The 22,865-nt window shown below is 35.0% G+C and overlaps 1 protein-coding gene across 10 annotated transcripts in view; it reads left to right on the top strand.

The window, feature by feature from the left end:
* The window catches only part of FER (FER tyrosine kinase), a 500,422-nt gene that overhangs the window by 380,766 nt on the left and 96,791 nt on the right, over positions 1–22,865 (top strand). For all 10 annotated transcript variants that reach the window (XM_036886890.2, XM_036886889.2, XM_057492762.1 and 7 more), the window contains one exon: positions 11,905–12,028. In XM_036886890.2, the coding sequence (XP_036742785.2) occupies positions 11,905–12,028 (124 nt within the window). The remainder of the gene's footprint in view (positions 1–11,904; positions 12,029–22,865) is intronic.

Below are 22,865 nucleotides of genomic sequence, written 5' to 3'. Positions count from 1 at the left end.
TTACATCTGTTTTAAAAAAATGTAGTTATTGTCTGGCTCCCAGTTTCTTTTTTCTCAGTCAACTTGAATAGGTCAGGAGAATCAAGCCCACTCACACTGATGTCCTTTTCTCTTGGGCTTCCTTCAAGAACAGTTTGCCTTTAGCTATCTATTCACTGACTCCTCTCCTTGTCCATCTTACAGGCAATGAGAATAAGAAGGCAATAAACTGCTTCAGAGTAGACAACTTCTGTAGAATCTAATTATACATTCAGTAAAAGTTTACCAAATAACCCTAACTATGATGGACATAGTTATATACTGGGAATATAAAATATCCTAAGCTCTTTACTTTCTAAAAGTTGGCTTCTAGTTTACATCTATAAAATTTTGCCACCACCAGATTTACATAGAAAGTCCACACTATTTTCTACTATTGGAATACTGTTAATGTTGGTCCCTATATAACTTATTAAGTTCATAAGACAAGATAACTATAAATTGGATTTTAGAACATAACTACCAGGTAAATTTTTTTATCAAAATTTTTGCCTATTCTCTGAAATGAAAGGAAGAGAAAAAAGTGAGATTGCCTTAACTTTTTTTCTTGTTTCCATATATCTACAGATTATATTTAAGATCCTAAAATCTTAATTACCACCAAGTTGAATACCAGATTGAATAAATGATGGGGGCTTTTAAAGATAAACTTGTAGAAAATATCCTTGTCTGTTTTTTCCAGAGGAGATAGAAGACTTAGAAGAGCACATGTTTACCAGAACCTATTTTATCTTAGTTTAATAGCACAGACCTATTTAAACTCAACTTAATCAGATGCTGTAGTCAATGGAATACTATTTAGCCATAAGAATGAAACAAATCCTACCATTTGCAACAACATGGATGGAGCTAGAGGATATTATGCTCAGTGAAATAAGTCAGGCAGAGAAAGACAAATACCAAATGGTTTTTCTCATTTGTGGAGTATAACAACAAAGCAAACTGAAGGAAGAAAATAGCAGCAGACTCACAGACTCCAAGAAGGGACTAGCGGTTACCAAAGGAGAGGGGTGAGGGAGGGGGATTGGGGATGGAGGGAGAAGCGAGTTGAGGGGTATCATGATTAGTGCACATGGTATGTGGGGGGTCGCAGGGAATACAGTGTAGCACAGAGAAGACAAGTAGTGACTCTGTGACATCTTACTACACTGATGGACAGTGACTGCAATGGGGTATGGGGAGGGCACTCCATAATAAGGGTGAATGTAGTAACCACATTTTTTTCTTGTGAAACCTTCATAAGATTGTATATCAGTGATACCTTAATAAAAAAATTGATTAAATAAATAAATAAGATGCTGTAGTTATTGAAGCATCCTAACCAGTTGCACCTGGGGAAAAGGCAGGAGTGAAGAAATAGTTCATGAAAGTGAAGAAAGCCTTCTGCAAGTGGTGATATATATATATATATATTTTAAAACCTTTCTCTGTCTAGGAAAGTAGAGAGAGATTAGAAATTTGTTAGTGGCTTTTTTATGTAGTTATTCCAGACTAGTGCTCCTAAGTGTGTAATGAAACCTGTATTCCTTTATTGTAAGTCTTGACTGAAAGTTTTCTGGTGCAGTATTACACCATGTTTACTAAGAATTAATTGCAAAACCTTATGGTGGTAGCTTTAGCTTTTTCTTCTCATTTTTTCCTAGCATTAATGAAATGTTTTCCTCTGTGTACAGTTGCAAGTCAGATAAACTGTGTCCTAGTTGTAGAAAGATTTACAGTACAGATACTAGAACCTCTAGGCAAACTTCTGGCTTAAGATCACTATAGCCAGGCAAGGAAGTGATACCCAGGAAAGGTTATAGTTACATGAAAGAAAGCCATTCAAGGTAGAAGGTGTCATGTCAGATTAGATCCTGCAGATTTTTAGGGTACCCTTTCCCCTGTGTAAACTGCACTACAGTGTCCTGTCACATACTATACCTGAGCCACTGACAACTCTTTGTCATCCTGAGCCCAGTTCTAGACTAAATACTAACATGTACTCTTGGAATCATTTCTGATAATTTAGGAATTACTTAAAAGGACTCATTTCCTTTTACCAGTCTATCCACATTGTTTGAGTGGACCATGATCTCAGCATGGTCTGCATTTCAGATTATGAGTTTTGAAGTTTAATAAAACTTCTACCTTTTTTGATAAATACAATTATTTTTTGTTCTTGGATAAAATAAATAAAGTGTAACCAAAGTGAAAAGGGAAATCCCAAGTATGCGTGGCATTTTTCTCTCTGCTTGCTCACTAAACTTGTGTTCATGTCATAAAGTGAAAATAATAACCAATAAGAGATGACCAACAATAACTTGAAAAGAGTGCCTGTGTAATATATATCCTTTTGTACTCTCTGGCATTTAACCTATCATTTTATTGAAAATAGTTTTAATTGCTTCTTTGCACATGGTGCTGTACAAAGTGACTTATCTACTAGACCTGGAATACTGCATGTGAGTGGTTGTGAAAAAGTCACATAGACAATAACTTAATAACAAACCCACATAAACAGTTAATGAAATATTTACTGTTTGTAAAGGAAAGTTATATGGGTTGTGAAGGGATAGGTGATGATTACTTATTTTGAGCTGATGATATTGGTAAAGTCATCTTTTGTTGAATGACAAATATGCTTAAGGATTTTAAGCCTGAATAATGAGAGCAAATTAGATGGCAAACTGTAAGACAAGATGATTCCATTTTCTTGCTAGAGTTTGGGATCTAAAACAAAAGTTCTTACTAATCCAAAAGTGAATGATTAAGAGTTTGGACTAAAGCAGTAATAGAAAAGGCTAAATGGTAGAAGCAAGGAAGAGGATTGTAAATTGGATATGCAGTATGATAATAAACAAGTGATTATTCTCTGATTGCTTAAATCAGATATCACCTGATAGCACTGATCACTGGGATGGGGAGAGCTGGGGATGGAGAATTCCAGAGGAGCTCCAGCTTTATCAACAGGCCATACACACAGGTAACAGTGCTGCAGTCCTGGTGCAAAGATGGTATTAGATAGTAAGGATGGAAGACCTCTACAGTATGACTGCATGCAAAGAAAGTGTCCAGAGTAGAGCATATTAAGACTAGGAACCCAGAGATGGTGGCTAAATAATCTCCACATTCCTCTGAGCTTCTGGGCCTAGATTGGGCCTTAGAGGGCATTTTAAGCCGTCACTTTAAGCAATGGGTGAAATCCAGAGAAATTGAGCAGTTTACCTAAATCCCTACATACAACTAATTACTGACAAAGTTGAGATGAGAAGGCATTCTGCAGGTTTATGTAGTAAAACCCTGTTAAAGTTAATCTTAAAGACATATAGAAACTGGTTTTTTTTCCTTTCGATAACTTGAAATTTACTGCATGCATGGTTCTTATCTCTTTCCTGAAAGTACTTATCCTCAGAAAAACACTTAAGACTAAATTACTTTAATGCATCTTTTTTTTTCCTCTTAGATTTAAGAACATTCAGCATAATTGGGAACTTGTTTCATGGTGATTTGAATTAGAATATCTGTTTATGGCCAAACATTCTTGGGCTTCTAGAAGATCATAATTGTATCTAGCACAGACTTACATTCTACTAGGAAAACTCCAAATAAGGCATTAACATTTATATTTCATATTCTAAATGAAATTTAAGGGAAAAAATGTCAATTTTAGAGGGAACCCAATTTAGCTTTTCCTCCTAAGCAGTTACTTGAGAGAAAACTTCATATTCATCAGTGGTAGTGCTAGTTTAGCACAGAAATTTCAGCAACCTGAAAATATAAACAAATACAAACAGAAATTTGAGTTTTATTTCCTGGGTGTTTACTTTTTAAGAACTCTTTCTCTTAATTTATTTCTATCTCTTTTGAAATAAATACAGGTGTGCCTTCTTTGCCCACCCTCCCTCTGTTGAAATTCTGCTCCATCCTACAAAACCTTACCGACTTTCTGAATCCTTCTCCAGTCCCACAAGTTAGATTTCATTGCATGTTTCTGAACCATTACAACATATTACTTATGCATCTATTCAGCTTTTATTTCACTGTCTCTTATTATACTTTATTTCTGAAATTGTTATCTTATTAGACTGAGAACAACTGGGAAGCAGAGATTATGGTTTAATCTTTAGTAGGTCTTCAGCAATTTACCTGGAATCCTATGCAATTGAATTAAGCACCTATTTTTTTTTTCAGTCTTATTTTTTTCTGGTCTAAAGTCCTTTGAGCATTATTCTTCTCTGTATCCTTTCTAGATAGAACTCTACCTCCGCCTAATATATAACGGACTTCCTGTGAGATGGCTGGCAGAAGAGCTTAACTGTGTTACCTAAGAGACCAGCCTCTGTGCAGCCTGTCAGGAGCTGCCACAGCTTCTCCTGTGGCAGAGTTTGGTATTCCTCACTGTCAGATGTGTCCCATGTGACATATGACAGATGTATGTCTTTGAGGTTACAGTCACTGCTCTGTACCTGGAAAACTGCTATTGCCAAGAGCATTCTGATCTCTAGACAAAATACATAGATTTGAGACCCAACACTGCCCCTTACTTGGTAGTATATTCTTGGGAAAGTCAAGTAATACTTATAGTGTTATTAAGAGGGTTCAATGAGATAATGCCTATGACACCACATATAAACTATTAAATACATGCAAGAAACTTTAATATTAAACTCTTCTACCTAAGAGTTTTACTTCTTAGAGAAAGGGAACATTTTTCCTAAATCTCACTGAAATTCTGAGAGTTTATGCACTAAGTACTACTTGTAATAAGATATTGCTAAAATAATTATATCTCTACTTTATTAGAATGTCAATAGTCTTATATAGGTTTTCCTAAGATAGATCACATTAAAGATTTAAGCAGCTAGAAAAGTTATCCATCCTAGGAAATTTTAATTCTTCTAAAATCTTTATTATGACCAGTCATATTTTTCATTGACTATTCACCATTGTGGAAATATATCAGACTCATCACAAGTATTCACTTTGGTTTTTTTTTATCCTAAATACTAAACAACATAGCTTTCTGTTTAAAGGGGGAAAAAAAAGGGTAGGGGTCGGGGGTTAAATTTTCCTGAAGCGAATATTTGCAGGTGGAAAGATAATGTGAACCCATACATGAGGTTCTCTCAGTGTATTTGAAGAAATAATTTAAACATGGTATCCTAGTACCTATGTGCAGTATAAGAACAAAGAAAAAAACTGAAGGAACAAAACAGCAGCAGACTCACAGAACCCAAGAATGGACTAACAGTTACCAAAGGGAAAGGGACTGGGGAGGTGGCTGGGAAGGGAGGGATAAGGGGGGAAAAGAGCATTACGATTAGCAGACATAATGTAAGGGGGGCACAGTGAGGGCTCTACAACACAGAGAAGACAAGTAATGATTCTGTAGCATCTTACTATGCTGATGGACAGTGACTGTAATGGGGTATATGGTGGGGACTTGATGATGGGGGGAGTTTAGTAACCATAAAGTTGCTCATGTAATTGTAGATTAATGATACCAAAAGAAAAAAAAAGAAAAGAAAAATGTAAAGCTTACTTGAAACCTGAAATTGTGCAAAAAATTACCAAGTTCTTCATTAAAGAAAAAAAACCTCTTATTTGAAAGCAGCTTTGTTACCACCTCAAAAGATTGTTCTTTTCAGGATATCAGAACAATTTCACTTAACTTTTTTGTACTATATGTAGCATGCCTTTTATGTCTTTGTCCAGATTCTTGATAAAAATACTGAAAAGGAGATGATCAGGCATGCAATTCCAAGCCACAACCCTGATAAATTCCTGACAGATCTCAAGGTGAGATTCCATGGAGGTAAATCAGGTTCCATGGCTATCATTATTCAGCCTACAAATCCACTTAACTATAATACTGTCCAGAGCAACTCATCTCCATTTTAACCAAAGGATAATAATGATGTGTCAAATGGCTTGCTGAAATCTTATTGCATTACAGTTGACGCTTGAACAATACAGGTTTGAATTACATGAATCCATTTATACATAGATTTTTTTCAGTAAATATATTGGAAATTTATTTGGAGATTTACAATAATTTGAAAAAAATTTCTTTTTTCCAGCTTACTGTATTGTAATGATACAGTATATAGTGCATATAACATACAAAATATGTGTTAGTTGACTATTTATGTCATCAGTAAGACTTCTGGTCAACAGTAGGATGTTTGGTATTTAAGTTTTGAGGGAGTCAAAAGTTATATGTGGATTTTTGCATGGAGGGTTGGCACCCTAACCCCTGCATTACCCAAGGGTCAACTGTATACTGCGGTCCTCTGATGTACTTTTTTAATAGTATAAAGAAATCTAGTAAGCTTTTTATTAAAATATGTTGAGAGATACTTTTCCATTGATTGCTTACATTCCTACTCATCTACTGGGCATGGCAAGAATGCAAGGTCTTGAGTGATCACCCAGGCCATTTCTCAGTGACTTGTTTGTAATGAGCAACTTTGAGGGATGAAGTAATGTCTCACTCTGAAACAACTAACAGGCTTGCTTAATGCCTGCTATAAAATGGCGGCTTTCCCAAAGTTACTCTCCTGAAATGTTTCCTGTTCTGGGTGCAGCCATCCATCTGGGTTTATCCACAACACCCCCATGCTGTGCTATGAATAATAAAGGCTTTCATCTCTGATCTGCAAAAAAATAACAGGCTAACTTACTAGCCTGTAAGTAGGAAAAAATCCTAAACCAAACAAAGTGTAACACATGCAGAAGGGTACACAAATCATACAGTTAGAGCTCAAATTATCCCAAAGTATACATACCCATGGTAACCATTTCTCTGACTTATAAAATAGATTGCTTTTGCCTGTTTTTGAACTTTGTATAATGGAATCAAACCTTATATATTCTTTTGGTCTGGTTTCTTTTGCTCAGCTGTGTTTGCTCATTCATGTTGTGGTTGCAGGCACACATTAATTTTCATTGCTATGTGTTATTCCATTGTATGAATATACCACAGTTTATTTTTTCATTCTACCATTTATGGCATTTGTAGCTTCCAGCTTGGGACTATTATGAATAATGTCACTCTGAATATTTTTATATATGTCTGTTGGCTAGATCTACTTGGAGTTAAACTGAAGGGTAAGAGTGTGTGTGTATGTGTGTGTGTGTATTTAGCTTGAGTACCAAGTACCAAAAGGTTCCATGGTGGTTGTGCCAACTTACGTCCTCACTAATAATCTATGAGAGTCTCAGTTACTCTGCATCCTTGCCAACATGATGTACGATCATTCTTTTAAGTGATAGCTATTCTGGTAGGTATGAATCACCAGATACCTGTAGTTTTAATTTGCTTTTTAATGACTAATTCTGTTGAACACATTTGTGTCTGCTTATTGGCCCTTTGAAGAGGCTTTTGTGTAAAGTGTTTGTTTAAGACTTTTGCTCCTGTTCCTCTTAGGTTGTCTTTTTATTACTAATTTGTTAGAGTTCTTTGTATAGTGTGCATACAGTTACTCTTAGTGACATACATTATAAATATCTTCTTCACAGTATTGTTTACTTTTTCCCTACCTTAATAATGCCTTTGGATGAAAGAAGTTCCAAATTTTAATGTAATACAATTTATCCATCTTTTTCCTTTATGAGTACAACTTTATGTGTCCTATCCCTATGATCATATTCATCAGTGTTTTTTCTAGAAGTTTTATTCTTTTATCTTACATTTGGACATACAATTTATCAGGAATGACTTTTTCATCCATAGTATTGCTTGCATTAGCTTATAGTCCTTTTTATTGCTGAGAAGCATTCTATTACAAAAGTATGCAGCAAAATACCCCTTGGTGTTTTTTTCAGTTTGGAGCTATTATGAATAAAAGTACTATAAAAAGTTTGTACAGATCTTTTTGTAGCCATGTGTTTTCATTACTCTTGGATAAATACATAGTAGTGGAATTGCTAATTCATACTGTACATGTAAGTTTAATTTTATTAGAAACTGTCAGTTTTCCAAAGTTGTTATATCATCTAATACATCTGCCAATAATAGGAAAGTTCCAATTATTCCACAACTTTGACAACATTTGGTGTTGTTAATCTTTTTAATTTTAGCCATTATATTATGTGTGAAGTGTTATCTCATTGTAGTTTTTATTTGCATTTCCTTATCAGGACTGATCATGTGTTTATCAGCCACTCACACATCTATCTTTTGTTATTTCATTTGCCTATTTCTATTGTTATTTATCTATTTTATACCTGCATTGCATGTATTCTTTATATAATCTGGAAAAACAGTTCTGAAAGTTCTGGAGATCTATTGCACTATAATGTGAATATACTTAACACTATTGAACTGTATACTTAAAAATAGTTAAATTTTCCAGTGTATTTTTTAACCACAATTAAAATTTTGTAAAATTTTAAACTAAGACCCATATGTATGATTCACTTATTACCTATTCACTTTTATAATGATGTCTTTTGATAAGCAAAAATTTTTTCATTTTTGATTTGGATGAAATTTTAATTTCCTCTCTTTCTTTCATTTTCCCCCTTTGTGGTTACTGCTCTTTAAGTCCTAAGAAATATTTAACTATCTAAGATACAGTATCTTAGGTATAACATATCCCTCTTTAAATTATTCCTAAGTATTTTGGGTTTTAATTCTGTTATAAAGGATATTTTTCTACTTTCAAACTATCTCTCAATTCAGGCAAAACAGTTCAAGGTGAATTATAGACAGTTAATAATGCTAGGTGGATGAAATTATCAACAGCTCCTTCAAAAAAGAGCAGTCTCTTATAGAGAGAACCACTATGGAAAGATACCTGTACTTGATTCATGTGAAGAATCAAGTGTTGTGGATGGTCACTAAGAAGAGATTCTGTGGCAGGCTACCTTAGATTCCTGATGAGTGATTTAAAATTCATGTTTATACTTTGCTCCCTGATGAGCGAGATTGGCAATTAGTATTTGACATGAAAATAGGGAAACATACAGAGAGATTAGCCAGGAGAATGCTCTAGTTGTCAATCAAGATGGTAAGGGCTTATACTAAAAACTATCCAAAGGAACTCTGAAGCATGCGATCTTAAAAGGCTCAGTAATAAGTTAAAAATGGCTCCGTTTGTGGGGAAAGGTGAGGAAGATGAAAAACTGAAAACAATGCTAAGAATATACTGGCTTTCCTGATTACATTTTCTTTTTTTTTCTTTAAAGAAGCACTTAGTGAACAGCTTGCTGACTCAGTACAGCATTCCACTACACCAAATGAGAGCTGAGTGTGTGGTTTTCCCAATTTGGGTTACTACATGACATTAGTCTTTTCAGACAAGGTTCCTTAATAGCCATGTTCTGCTAACACTGTAGAATAGTGGGAACGTTTTACATTTCTCTTTTGCACATGATATTTGAAAACGTAACTCAATAGCAGTCATGGTAACAGTTCTATGAAATAAGAGTACATTTCATAGTATTTTAACTGCTGGTTCCAGCTATTATCTTGCCAGACATTATGCAAACTGCCACAACAGATGCCCGAGTCAACATTCACAAACTCTCAGAATGTCAGTACTAAAAGTTAGTTTGGAAATAATCAGCTTTTTCCTATTATGGATAGTAGAACTTTTAGGCTTTGAGGGCCATTCAGCCCCTATTGCCCCTCTGCCATCATAGCATGAAAGCATCCGTAGACAATATGTAAAGGTATGAATGCAGTGGTTTTCCAATAAAACTTTACAACAAAAAAAGATAGAGAGCTAGTTTTGGTCTCCGGGCCACAATTTGCAGACACTTGCCTTAAAATTTCAGTATCTCCAAAATCACCACCTTAAAAATAGGTAAATTCAGTTCCCTCCTCCATAATCTGGCTATTCTCTCTGTGCAATCCATCTCTCCTAAGTATGCCCCACATATAGAAGTCAGTACCCTCTGCTTCAGTATTTGCATGATTCTTCTTCAAGAATGTTTTGGCTTACCTCATTCTATAAAATCTATTCTGTGTTTCATGGAGAACAGACTGAATCAGTATTCGTTGTTTATGATTATCATAGATTTTCCCCCTTTTGTTGGGCTGCCCAGTGGCTACAATTCTCACCACTATAGGTTAAAGAGAAAATGTTTAATTTTTAGTAAGAACTCTGAATAATTACATACATGGAGCCCCCAAAATAGCTCTCTACAATTTAATAGTTATTTGATTATTATCCTGTTTTTAAATGTATGAGTGACACAGCTAAACCAAATTTCTCAGGAACAAATTTATATCCTGCAAAACAAGGGTAATGAATTATACCTTTTATATATCGCTAGAGACTGGTACTCCTAAATTAATAAACTTTGAAGTTGTTTGAAAATAAATTTTCTACATGATTCAATGAAGAAGTCATTAGTGGAATAGCTCTTTTTTCCAAACACATTGATAAATAGTATTCTTGTTGAAATTAATGAAAAAGATTTTAAGAATATTGCCTATTGATTTTGTAAATGGCCCACCTAAATTTGGGTAACATTTGATTTGTAAATAAGAAAAGTTAGAAAGACGTTATAAAGAGAGTTTGTTTTCTAGGCAGTCTCATTAAAGAAAAAGCCATTAAGTCTTCACCTCTGGAGGTGTTCCATTTAAGGAAGCCCAAATCCCTGGTGAAGCGGGCAAAAAGTTCAGAGATGACAATTAAAATGCTAATCCTTCTTGCAAAATTATGGCTTAAAATCTGAGGGACTAATTAGAAAGAGAAAGTGGAAGCAATTGTTTTTTAGAGAGCATTCATTCTAATATAAAGACTGCAGTACACTAACACTAACAAGGAAAAATAAGCCATAGCCTTTAACGATATTAAGAATGAATGCACAGTTTAAGGATATACTATTTAATATGGTGGTCACTGGCCACATGGCTTCTGAGACTTGAGCTTTTGAAAGTGACTAGTGCTTCTAGAAAACGGAATTTTGAATTTATTTCATTTTAATGGATTTTAATTTGAAAATTAACAGGATTCAGTTATTGGAAATATTTAAGCTTGTTTACAGCAACTTAGTATGTGAATCTGCTTTTTCAACTGTAAAATTTATGAAATATAACTATAGATCAAATGTTTCAGATGAAAATTCACATCTAAATTGAGATGTCCCATAAATGTAAAATGAACAATGTATTTTGAAGACTTAGAATGATAAAATGTAGAGTATCTCCAGTATAATTTTTGTAATGATACATATTGATATAATAATATTTTGGATATATAGGCTAACGAAAAAAATATTAAAATAAATTTCAACTTTTTGTTTGTTACTTTTTACAATGTGGCAACCAGCAAGTTTAAAATTACTACGTTGCTTGTATTATTTTTCTTTTGAACCATGCTGGTTTAAGGAGATTCTGTAAGACGTCACTAGAATCCATTTGATGCACAAAAATGCAGTCTGACTCAGCAACTAAATATCATCAAAATCATAGCCTTTTTTCCCTTCAGTCTGACTCTCCAGTCAGTGATGGTATTGTTAATAATCTCAACTTTTTAAGCAATCACTGGAGTGATAACTAATTCAGTATCATTTACTTTCTATTTAACTCATACTAATAATTATTTTTTTATTATAGATAAAAAAATTTCTTAGAAAATTTTAGCTAGACAAATTATTGAGAAATTGTAACAGAGGAAAAAGTATGGCTTTGTTTGACTATTATTGTACGTGTTGGGTAATATACAATGTGAAGCATTTAAACTGTATCTATGAAAGTTTATAGTGTCCGCTTTTACTAAGATGTGTTCTTTTATCCTCACCACAAACAAAATGGGCAGAAAGCATGGCCAAACTTATAATGTTTATTGTTCTGTCAGGTATCTTTATTAGGTGAGAAATGTGACTTTCACCATGATTTTTGTCTAACTGTTCATCTGTCATTTCTTTTAGGAGGTGATTTCCTCTCCTTCCTGAGAAAGAAGAAGGATGACATAAAACTCAAACAATTAGTGAAATTTTCATTAGATGCTGCTTCTGGTATGTCATATCTCGAGAGTAAAAATTGTATACACAGGTAAGGAGAACAGTTTTAAAACATTTTCCACTTTTATCAGCAGAATCCTAGAAAATCTCATCTATTTGCCAAAATACAGTGATAAATTCCTGTTACAAAGCTTGTATGTTTTCTTGTTGGTTTTCATGTTTTGTATGAAAGTACTCTTTGACAGTTGTTTACTAAACTGTAACAGGTGTTATAGGAACACTTATTTTCTATCTCACCTAAGGTAAGTATATCTAATTAGACATTAAGTTACCTGCTAATTATAATTTGTTTTGTTATAATCATCAAAAACATACTGATAAAATGTACAAGTTAGTCTAAAGCAGCTATAGTCTTATACTCAAATGATTGTTTCGTGTGTTACTTATTCTCATTTTTCAGGGAAATTACTTATGAAGTTACGGAAAAGAATAATAGGAAGGCAACAGTTCATGACAGTGAATTTGGCCAAGAGTAATAGATTTTAGCTTACTAGTTATTCCAAAGATTTTAGAGAACTTTCTCTAATTACATTAATGCTGATGACTTCGTCTTACTGCTCTTTATAGACTGGTTTTAGTTGCTTATAGCTGAAAGTGTTCTTTACTGCTAAGTGTCAGTACAGCTTCAGGTCTCTTGCAGAATTCATGTCAGATCCTAAATATGGCTGAGTGTGTATAAACAAAATGAAGTGGGGAATTGATGCAGCTTTTATTTGATGTGAATACATCACATAATACTGTTTACTGTGGAGGAGGGGTTGTTGTCAGATTGAACTATTGTGGACTTTAAGCTGGTTTAGTTAGAGGTATATTTTTCTCTGATGTGTTTTATTATACAGCTTTTGAATTAACATACAGGTGAGGTTGTATAATGTATAATTACAGTAGAATAAAGTTACCTTTACCTGAAATAAGCATATATTTGATTTTGATGGGTATTTTTTGCTTAATTTTCCCCAAAAAATCTTTGCCTAGTGTTCAGTTTTATTTTGAAACCAAAATTATGTCTTATGTCTCAAACATGGTTCAATAATTGCATATACTTATACATTTCAATAGAGATACTATTCTAAAAATTAAGATAATTGAACTAAGCTACTTTCCTTATATTTGTTTTCTATGAACATAGATCAAATCACATTATAATAGATATTTTTAAATTTTTAAAAAACATTTGATTTTGGACAAGAGTTGCATTATCACTAATTTCCTTATAAATTTTTTGTTAAAAGTAGCAGTATGTGTCTTTACCCTTTATTTAGAGAAAATCTGTCTTTTTGATTACTCAAGTGTTAGACCTACTTCAGGTATCAACTTCTACTGTGGTTATTCATTTTGTCTTAGATTTTTTTCAAACTATTAGACTATCTGTGGTTTTAAACCATAATAAATATACATTATTGAAACCATCTTATTAATTTGTCAGTTACCAGTAACAGTCTTTAATTTCTGGTGCATTGTGGTTGAGGGAAATGTTTCAATTTCTTCCATTTCATTGTTGTTTCACTGCTTTTGTAGTGATTGCTTTTCTTGCAAAATAGATGACTATATTCTTTTATGTGGCTGTATCATCAGAATAGAAACCAGTCCAAATTAAGATGCCAGCTTTAAAAAAGTTATCCCACTCACCAAATCATAACATTATTTGCTGTATGTTATTTTCTCATTTTGCTTCTTAAGAATTTTCATGTGCTTAGAAATTTTTGAAAGTCAACCCATGCTTGACCACATTTCATAGAAGGTTGTATGTAGCCCTGAGCTATTTGCCTCCAGGGAAGGTTCCCAGTTGAACATTTTGCACATGTCACTGAGAACTGGCTTGACAAATAGTTTCAGTGCCAACTTTCAGAGACTGGTAGTACCTTTTTATATTGAAAAGGATTCCAGGATCAGCAACAAAGAATTCAGTGATTGATGAGTCACATCTGTCAGGCTATCAACAAGCGTTACCACACAAGCCCTAAATGTGTCATTTGTGGCATAGAATATTTTTGTCATACTTTTCTGTTTTTATGTGACTTTCCTTGCTAACTAATATAGCTACAATATATTTTTTTATAGTCACTTCTGTTGATTTCCTCTAAACTATCTGCTATTTGTATTTCTCTTGCTAATCATAATGGCTGGGTATATTTTATATCTCTAGCCAGTGGTCTTTTGTTCCTCTTTAAACTTATGTCAATGCTATTTTGGATGAACTCATTTCTTTTCATTTTAATACCTCACCAGTAGATGACAATGTATTGAGAAAATAAATCATTCTTTCTGTTGAAATTTTTATAGAAGTGAATTGTAGGTAGTGCCTTCTTCCTATGTGTCATCCTGTGGAACTGTTTCTGCAGTAACAGTAGTAATTTCAGTGGAGTTTCAATTGATTTATAGTTAAAAGATATATCAAGACATATGTATTTTCCCCTAAGAAATACCATATATGCATTTAATGTACTTTATATACCGTATCTGTATCTGTAGCTATACAGATATAGCTACAGATATAGATATATAGATTCAGTATTTACTGTAGTGAAAAATGTTTTCTCCTCATTGGAAAATTTCTAACGAAGTATTTCAAAATTAATTAAAATACTCTAAAATATGATTGAAAGTTTCCTTTCATTTTTCAAGTAATGAAGAAAGGCACCAAGCCCCATTCTTGACTCCACAAAATATTAGTAAATGTATGCATGTCTATGGGTTATAAAGTCTGTGTCCCACAAATCAAAGCAAAAATTTTAAATGTGCTTTATATTTTATATGAGCTTATAAATTATATACCACTCACTGATTAGAGGTGACTGAAATTCAGTACCTGGAAATGTTTCTACTTGTCTCTCCCAAAAATAGTATCTTAACTTTTGGGGGGACACATTTTCTTTCTTTACCATCGTTTTATTGTTTTGATTTCTGTGAGAAGAGTAGAACAATGTTTCATTATAGATAAATAGGTATGACAGCTATAAAATGGAAACAAGTAATTGCATAAAGAAATGGCCTGCTTTTTAAAAATGTTCTTGTTGTATTTTCATTTCACTTCCGGGAGAGTTCTCTTGGTGCCCTAAATTTCTAATTGAAACCATTTCTGTTTATAGTTTGAGAATTGCCGGTATTTCATGTTTCAGTTTGGTTTTAACCAACTGCATTTTCTTTATAATTATTCTATAGGCCAGGGTGAAATTTTCTTTCATACTTGTACTTTATACAAACATTTGAAGTATACTGATAAATTTGGGGGGAGTGTTTTACTTAACAATAGTATGTTATTAGATTTTTTGATGTCACTCTAGAAAAAGTATTAAACCTGACTAAATTTGACAGTAAATGGATTGAAGATTGACATTATTCTAGATTTCAGGGGTAATGACATTTATGGTTTTATTGCTGATGAATTCTACTGCAAAATTTATTTTTAGTTGGGTTTATTTCTAAAAGTTGATTTTGTACCATGTTCTTTGGTGTCCATGGAAAGTAAAGGGATGATAAACTCTTGGTTGCTATGTATTTGATTTAAAGACCATAATCTATGAGGGGTTTTGGAAGCATTTCTTAATGTCATGATATTCCATGTCATTGTCAATGCCTGAAAATGTGCTTTTGGAAAGGTGACTTAGAATATTTCTTTTTTTAATTTTAAAACTTATACTGATTCCTCTTAGTTTTTGTTTGTTCTACCACAATGATGTTTCTTTGATATGGAGTAAGATCAATGACTCTACAAATTAAAGTATTTAAGACCACGTTTCTTTTATTGTTTAGTAAGTTTTTCTTATCCATTGAAAAAAAGTATATTTCTGGTGCTTCATAAATGTAAACAGTTGCCTACTCAGTGCCAGGGTGATATCAATATGAAAATTATGGGCTCTGCCTTCAGATGGACATAACAAAAAATAATAATAATGCAAAGAGATAATCAACTTAGTGATAATATATACAAAATACCATGGAAGTAATATCAAGAGGATCTAATATGATCTATTAATATGGGGGCTGTGGTAGAGGTAAACAGGGGAAGTTTTTCAAAGGATACTACTGTCTCAGACTTGATGGATAGGTGTGTTACGAATAGGGGGAGAAAGGGTATTCCAGCTGAAGGAAAGTTGAAAGCAAATTTACAGTGTTTTCAAGTTTCATTGGAAACCTAATTTAGGAAAGCTAATATTGCCCAGAAAGAAACACTATTACATCTTACTTAGATATTTTCTAGAAGATTGTTTCATCCAGTGATTTCTGATAAGACTTAGGCATGTGTACTTTTCAAGATAAAGGTAAAAACTGCTTCTATCTTATTTTTGGTTTTTGTGATTTCGTATTTCACAAAGCTAAAGATTTGACCTTTTTTGATAAGTTTTTTAATTGAAGTACAGTTGAAATACAATATTGTATTGGTTTCAAGTATACAATATAGTAGTTTGATAGTTATATACATTATTAAATGCTCACCTCAATTAGTGTAGTTACTATCTGTCAACATAGAAAGGTGTTACAGAACTATTGACTATATTCTCTATACTGTATTTTCATCCCCTAAAGATTTGATCATTTACATTTTTCCTAGTGATTATTGAGGATCTTTCTCTATTTTTTAACTGTAACTGATTACCTAGCATCTGAGCTCTTCCTAAGCATTAGCTGTACTGAAAAAGTATTCTTGTGTTTAACACATCTTCACATCATTTAAATGGTAAGATAAAGCCAAAATACACAAAGTTAAATCTTTTTCCTAATGTTTTTGAACACTTCACTTCTCTGTCTCTCATGATTTGCCATATTTTCAAAAGAAAAGACTCTAAGATCACTTTACAGATTGAGGAGGCCCAGGGGGATTAAATGAAGGCCACCTAGGCAATTAATAGCAGGGCCACTGCTAGGTTTTAAATGTGCTTCATTGTGACACATTCCCAAATATTTTTACCTGTAGTGTTCACTGTTAGATCTCAGAAGCCTGGAACAGTGCCTGGCATTTAGAAGCAAATAAATGAATCGCCAAAAGAACAGTTGGTGCTATTGTTAGGCCCATTTTACACATGAGGAAACTCACAGTTAAGGAGGTTGAGTACCTTGCCCAAGATCACACTGAAAGCAGGTGGCTGTTTGGGGATGTAGATCCTGTCACTGTTGTTCTGTTGCCGGGCAGCTGTGACTTGGGAGGTCCCACTGCACACTAGGTGAACCTCAGCCTGGGTCAAGGAGGGCTCTTAACTCTGCTTGGAAAAGAATTCACAAACAGGTCAGACAAGTGTAGGTAAGGAAGGAATTCATTAAATCAAATGCAGTAGCAAATGTCAAGTTGCACAGTGCAGAAAAACTGGCTCCTTTATTTGTTCAGCCATGCAATCAGTGGAGAGCAAGGGAGAACAGAGGAGGAAAGGGGAAATTCATCAAACTCCTGCTGGGCATAGGGCAAATCCCTTGCCAACTCCTAAAGCCAGGGTCACCTGGTGTCCAGGGTCCACTTGAATCTGCACAGCATAGGAACTAAGCCCCTACCACCCCAGGATTTGAGGGTGTCACAGAGAACCGGATGGAGTGAAATTATGTTCTGAGAACTTCCCAAAGCAAAGAAAGGAAATTTTTCAGCAGGATGCTAAAGAATGTATTTGTATAGCCCCAGTCCTGCCCGGGTCACCCAGGCGAGGGGCAAGCCTAAATCAGAGATCTTGGTAGCCCTTCCCTACTTGTCTGAAGTAGAAGAGAGAGAGAGAAGCCTTGTGCTTAAGACTAGAAAATTGAAAGAAGTAGCAAAGTGACAAAGACATGTACCATGGAAGGTTGAGATTGGTGAATTCTTGCCTTTATCATGAAAAAGAGTTCAGAGACAAAATGCAATAGGCTAATGCAGCAAGAAAGTTTATTTGATTAGACAGTGCACACTCATATGGGAGTGCAGGCAACCTTAGAGAGGAGGTGCTCTTAAAGGCTTAAGATCTGGGTGTTTAAGGATTTAAGAATGGGGTAAAGGCCAGGGAAGCCGTGGCTGATGTATGGTGTCATGTCTGTGCCTGGTGGTAGAGACATTATGTCACTATCCTTTATATCAGTCTTCTTGATATTCTGTAAGATAAGCTTAACAAAGGAATTCATTGGTGCTGTTTTTCTCTAAGATAGTGGTTACCCTCAAGTAGTGGAAACATTTAGGACTGCTTGCCCTGCCTTGGAATAGGGTTGGTTGTTCGCTCATCGTGATAAAATATTATTAGGAATCTTACCTCCTAACTCTGGTTTTTAAGAAAATGGAATCTTAGCCTTAAGATGGAGTCCCTCCTGTTCTTATTATTTATATCTTGGCATTTTTCATCATAGTGAGGGAAGATTAATCGTGACACTTGTCCCATGTCCCTGCTCTACCTCAGTTCTGGAGCCCACCGTCAGAATCACTGCACTGGACTCACCACCTTCAATAAGCAATGCATATTCTGACCACTTAGGAGATTCAGGGCAGAAGGCCAAATGGTGTTTGGTGTGATGTCTCAGCTTATATTCAACATCTGGACTCTTTATGATTATGAGTAAAAACAGAAGAGGTTGCTGAAGCCTGTGAAATGTACTTTTAGAAAGCCATGCCAAGGTGTTTTCATTGTTCTTTAATGAACAGCTTCTGAAATGCTGCAGTATTTTGTTATTGCTTCTCCATTTAATTAGAGCTTGAAAACTTATTTTTTTCACTTTTTATATGCCATTGTTTAGATACCCCCTCCTGCTTTATCTGCTAATTAAAAACACAGGATTAGCATAGAAATGTGATAATCTCAGTTAGTTGACTAAGCATTTATGACTGATTTTCTTGTTGCAGCATTTGATTATGGTTTTGAATATATTAAGCTGTACTTTAATTTTTAGCTTCAAATCAATTTTGCTATAGTACAAGAGAGGACTGCTCTATTTTAAATATGTCAAAATATATGGTCCTTCTCTAGTTTAACCTTTTTATTTCCTACTGCAGTTTGGTATTTGCATATGCAATGTGATTATCATACAAAAGATATCACAAGAACGCCTTTCTAAAAATAATTTATACTGTTATTTTATTGAGTGTCAGAATTTCCTATTTCATTCATTTTAATTAAGAGAATTTTTTTCCCTAAAGACATATATATGTTTCCAGGAATGAAAAAGGAGGCCTTCTCTTTAATTAGAATCAATTAATGTGTTGGCTTGAGTTAATGTACCAGAGTGTTTAGCTGCCTTCTTAGAAAACAAAAATGAGGAATTTGTGGTAAAGGCTCAGAAGTTAGATAAATTTTGATTTGTGATTATTGGTGGGAAAGATGCAGCATATATAAAAAACACTGTTCAGGCATTCAGGGCAGCCCAGTAAACAGAAGAGAAGTCCTTGAGAATGAGAAGGGAAAAAAGGGAGCAGGAGCACCCTAAAGCTTTTTCATGGTTTGGTTAGCTAGCACTACCCTTGCCCTATTTTACATGGAAATGATAGACGACAACTGGTCTACACCTCATTCTCTATTATTTTTGTTTTTATTCTGTCAATTGAGGTAAGTACTTTCTGGCTCAGAATGTCAAAAATGATTTTTTATATTAAACAAGCACAAATGGTTAGGTTACCATTTTCCCTTAGGGCCTATTGATTACAAGGAACAGAAACTACTTAAGGTAACTTAAGCAATAGGAGATCTGTTATAAGAAAATAGTCGTCTCACAGAACTCAATGACAGGAAGCTCAGTCAGCCCTGGGTGCCATTGGAATTAGGAACTGGGAAGCAGTCGGGGACCAAGGTAGCATGTCTCTCTGTCCCTCTGTGTTCACTTGGTCTTTCATTATTTCTTCTTACTGTTTGCAGCTTCCTTTTCCTCCTGCTGTTACTAGACCCCCAAAGACCTGGTTCTTGAGTTTCAATGTTTTAGGAATGGACACTGAACTCCAAACAGGCAAAATTTATTAAAGATAGTTTTTGTGCAAGGAAGCAGACTAGAAAGGGGAACATCAAGCTCTCTAAGGGGGTTGTGCAAAAGCTTATAAAGGCAGTTTCAGAGGGTGAGGGATTTAGGTATCACATTACATATTATCTTGCCTGGAGAATGGAATGTCCTTATCTGTGGCTTTTAGGGAGCTCTAGGTGAAATTCCAGAAACTGAGAAAGGTCTGGTTAGAGGGCAACATGAGGAAGAGGTTTAACTTCTTAGGTTGTTTCAAAATGGATTGAGTTAGGCTTTGCTGGAGCTTCTAACACTGCTCTGAAGACTTCATTCCTCTGCCCCATTTGAAGAAGACCCTCAAATGACTTTTGAGTCAATATAACCTTCCCATCCCAGCATCTGCAGATAATTAATTAATCTTTGAGGTCTAATTTCAAATTCTTGGCAGAAAGAATAACAGTGGTAAATATGTACATATACATAGACATATATAAATAAAATACTGGCTTAATTTTTATTATCTATCTCCCCTGACTAGAATGTAAGCTCCATGAAAATACTGACTTTATTTTGTTTACTCCTCAATACAGAGAACAGTTACCAGCATTGAGTTAGTGCTCAGTAAAGATTTGTTGAATGGATGAATGAATGAAGTTACTTACTATGCTTGTTTCTTCTAATATAAAATGAAGTATATAGTATTCTCTCTGACACACTGGTTTGGGTTAGAGAAGGCAAGGCTCTTGAGTTGGCAAGGAGTATCTCAAGACTCTCCACTGGGAAATATCTGCACAGCATTTCAAGGGACCACAACTTAACAAGAAGAGACCACTCATGTCCATATCATTGTAAGACTAGATTCAGTTTTCTGTTTAGCCAAGTATACAGAAAATTATCAGAAAAAGATGGCCACATAAAGCAAGAGCAAATGCAGGATATCTCAGTTCACTTCATCATGGTCCCCAGAGTTTCTAACAATGACACTGTCTGAACAGGATGATGGGCCTTGTTGAATCTGAAAGCCCATTTCCCTGCCAACACTAGCATGGAGCTCACAACACCATTCAGGGAGTTCTCACACATCTGCATGTTCATTTAATGTTTTAACCATTGACCTCTTGTGGTTCTTGTACCAAATTTGGTGTCAACAAGGCTACATCCTCACCCTGAGGACAAAACAAACTTAAAGCTTAAGCATCTGTAGGCAGTTGATCTCTATCTCCAGCCCATTTTTCCACAGTTTGCCACCTTACTCTCATTACCCTCTTAGCAATGTGTTCCCAATCCTGACTATATTTGGGCTACAACAATGTAGGGAAAGAAAAATAATTTTCTTTCAACTCTTCTAGCTTCTTGGCTGAGGACCCCTCTCCCTTGCCCTGGTAATAAAAGACAGATTAATGGGGTGAGGGTGGGGGTTGGAAAAAGGAGTTTAATAAATGTATACTTCCTGTCTTTGTATACTGTTGCCTTGCAGGCAGCTGAGAGCAGGAAACTGCAGAGGGAGGGAGTGGAAAGCTCACTGAACTCTAGGCGTAGGGCGTTCTGTCTCGTCAACTCCTAAAGCCAGGGTCACCTGGTGTCACATGTCTGCTTAGATCTGCATGGCGTGGGGACTAGCTCCTACCACCCCAGGATTTGGGGGAGCCACAGAACACAGGATAGAGTAGATTATGTTCTGACAACTTCCCAAAGAAAGGAGATTTTTAGTCAGGCTACCAAAGAGCAGCTCATGCAGCCACAGTTCCTGTACAAAATTAACACAGGATGAAATCTCTCCTCTTCTAACTATACTGTTTATATCTTGGCTTTTCAGGAACTTAATCATAATGCTTGTCTCCTATATGTGCCCTATCTCAGTATGGGAGATATCCAGGAAAACTGAGTAATTCCCCAAAATAGCCTAAGCCAGCACCTTAAATACCATCTCCAGCTAAAAATAAAAGAAGGATTTTGAGGGTTGGTGTGGGAGAAGGCCAGTTAGGGCAGGTTATCAGGCAAAGTAAAAAAAAAGAGGTGTGTTTTTATGCAGATTTAAGGTTTTATGCAAATTTAACTCCTCTATTGATAAGAGTTTCTAGAGATTGAGTCACCTCCCACTTCCTAGTACAGGGGAAGACACCCTTACAATGGAGATCTCCCTTATGCATGTAAATGTCCCTTACAGAAGGGTAACTTCTGTTTTATAGCTTCTCCTGTGTCTACTGTTTCTTTAAAAAAAATCAGCTCAAAATATCCCATATGCTAAAGAGGCATATTTTGGAGTGGCAAATCCTCCCCTTCAGTGGTGAATGAAACAAAGCTATGCTCTTAGGGAACTTACAGAAGTGAGGGAAAGCAGATAATAAATGCATTTTAAAAAATAGTTCCATGTGGTGATAAAGAATGAAACAAAGCTATGCTCTTAGGGAACTTACAAAAGTGAGGAAAAGCAGATAATAAATGCATTTTAAAAAATTGTTCCATGTGGTTATAAATAATATAGGGAGTAATAAAACAGGACAATAGGGAATGGGAAAATGGGGGCAAACACTATTTTTTTTATATTGTTAATGTACAATTACTTGAACAACATTATAGTTACTAGACTCCCCCATTATCAAGTCCCCCCCACATACCCCATTACAGTCACTGTCCATCAGCATAGTAAGATGCTATAGAATCACTACTTGTCTTCTCTGTATATACTGTCTTTCCTGTGTACCCCCCCTACACTATGTGTGCTAATAGTAATGCCCCATTTTTCCCCTTATCCCTCCCTTCCCACCCATCCTCCCCAGTCCCTTTCCCTTTGGTAACTGTTAGTCCATAGTCCATTCTTGGGTTCTGTGAGTCTGCTGCTGTTTTGTTCCTTCAGTTTTTGCTTTGTTGTTATACTCAACAGATAAATGAAATCATTTCATACTTGTCTTTCTCTACCTGGCTTATTTCACTGAGCATAATACCCTCTAGCTCCATCCATGTTGTTACAAATGGTAGGGTTTGTTTTCTTCTTATGG

Source organism: Manis pentadactyla, chromosome 2 (genome assembly GCF_030020395.1).
Source record: "Manis pentadactyla isolate mManPen7 chromosome 2, mManPen7.hap1, whole genome shotgun sequence".
Taxonomy (NCBI): domain Eukaryota; kingdom Metazoa; phylum Chordata; class Mammalia; order Pholidota; family Manidae; genus Manis; species Manis pentadactyla.
The sequence above is the reverse complement of the archived record's forward strand: the minus strand, read 5'-3'. Positions and strand labels throughout refer to the sequence as shown.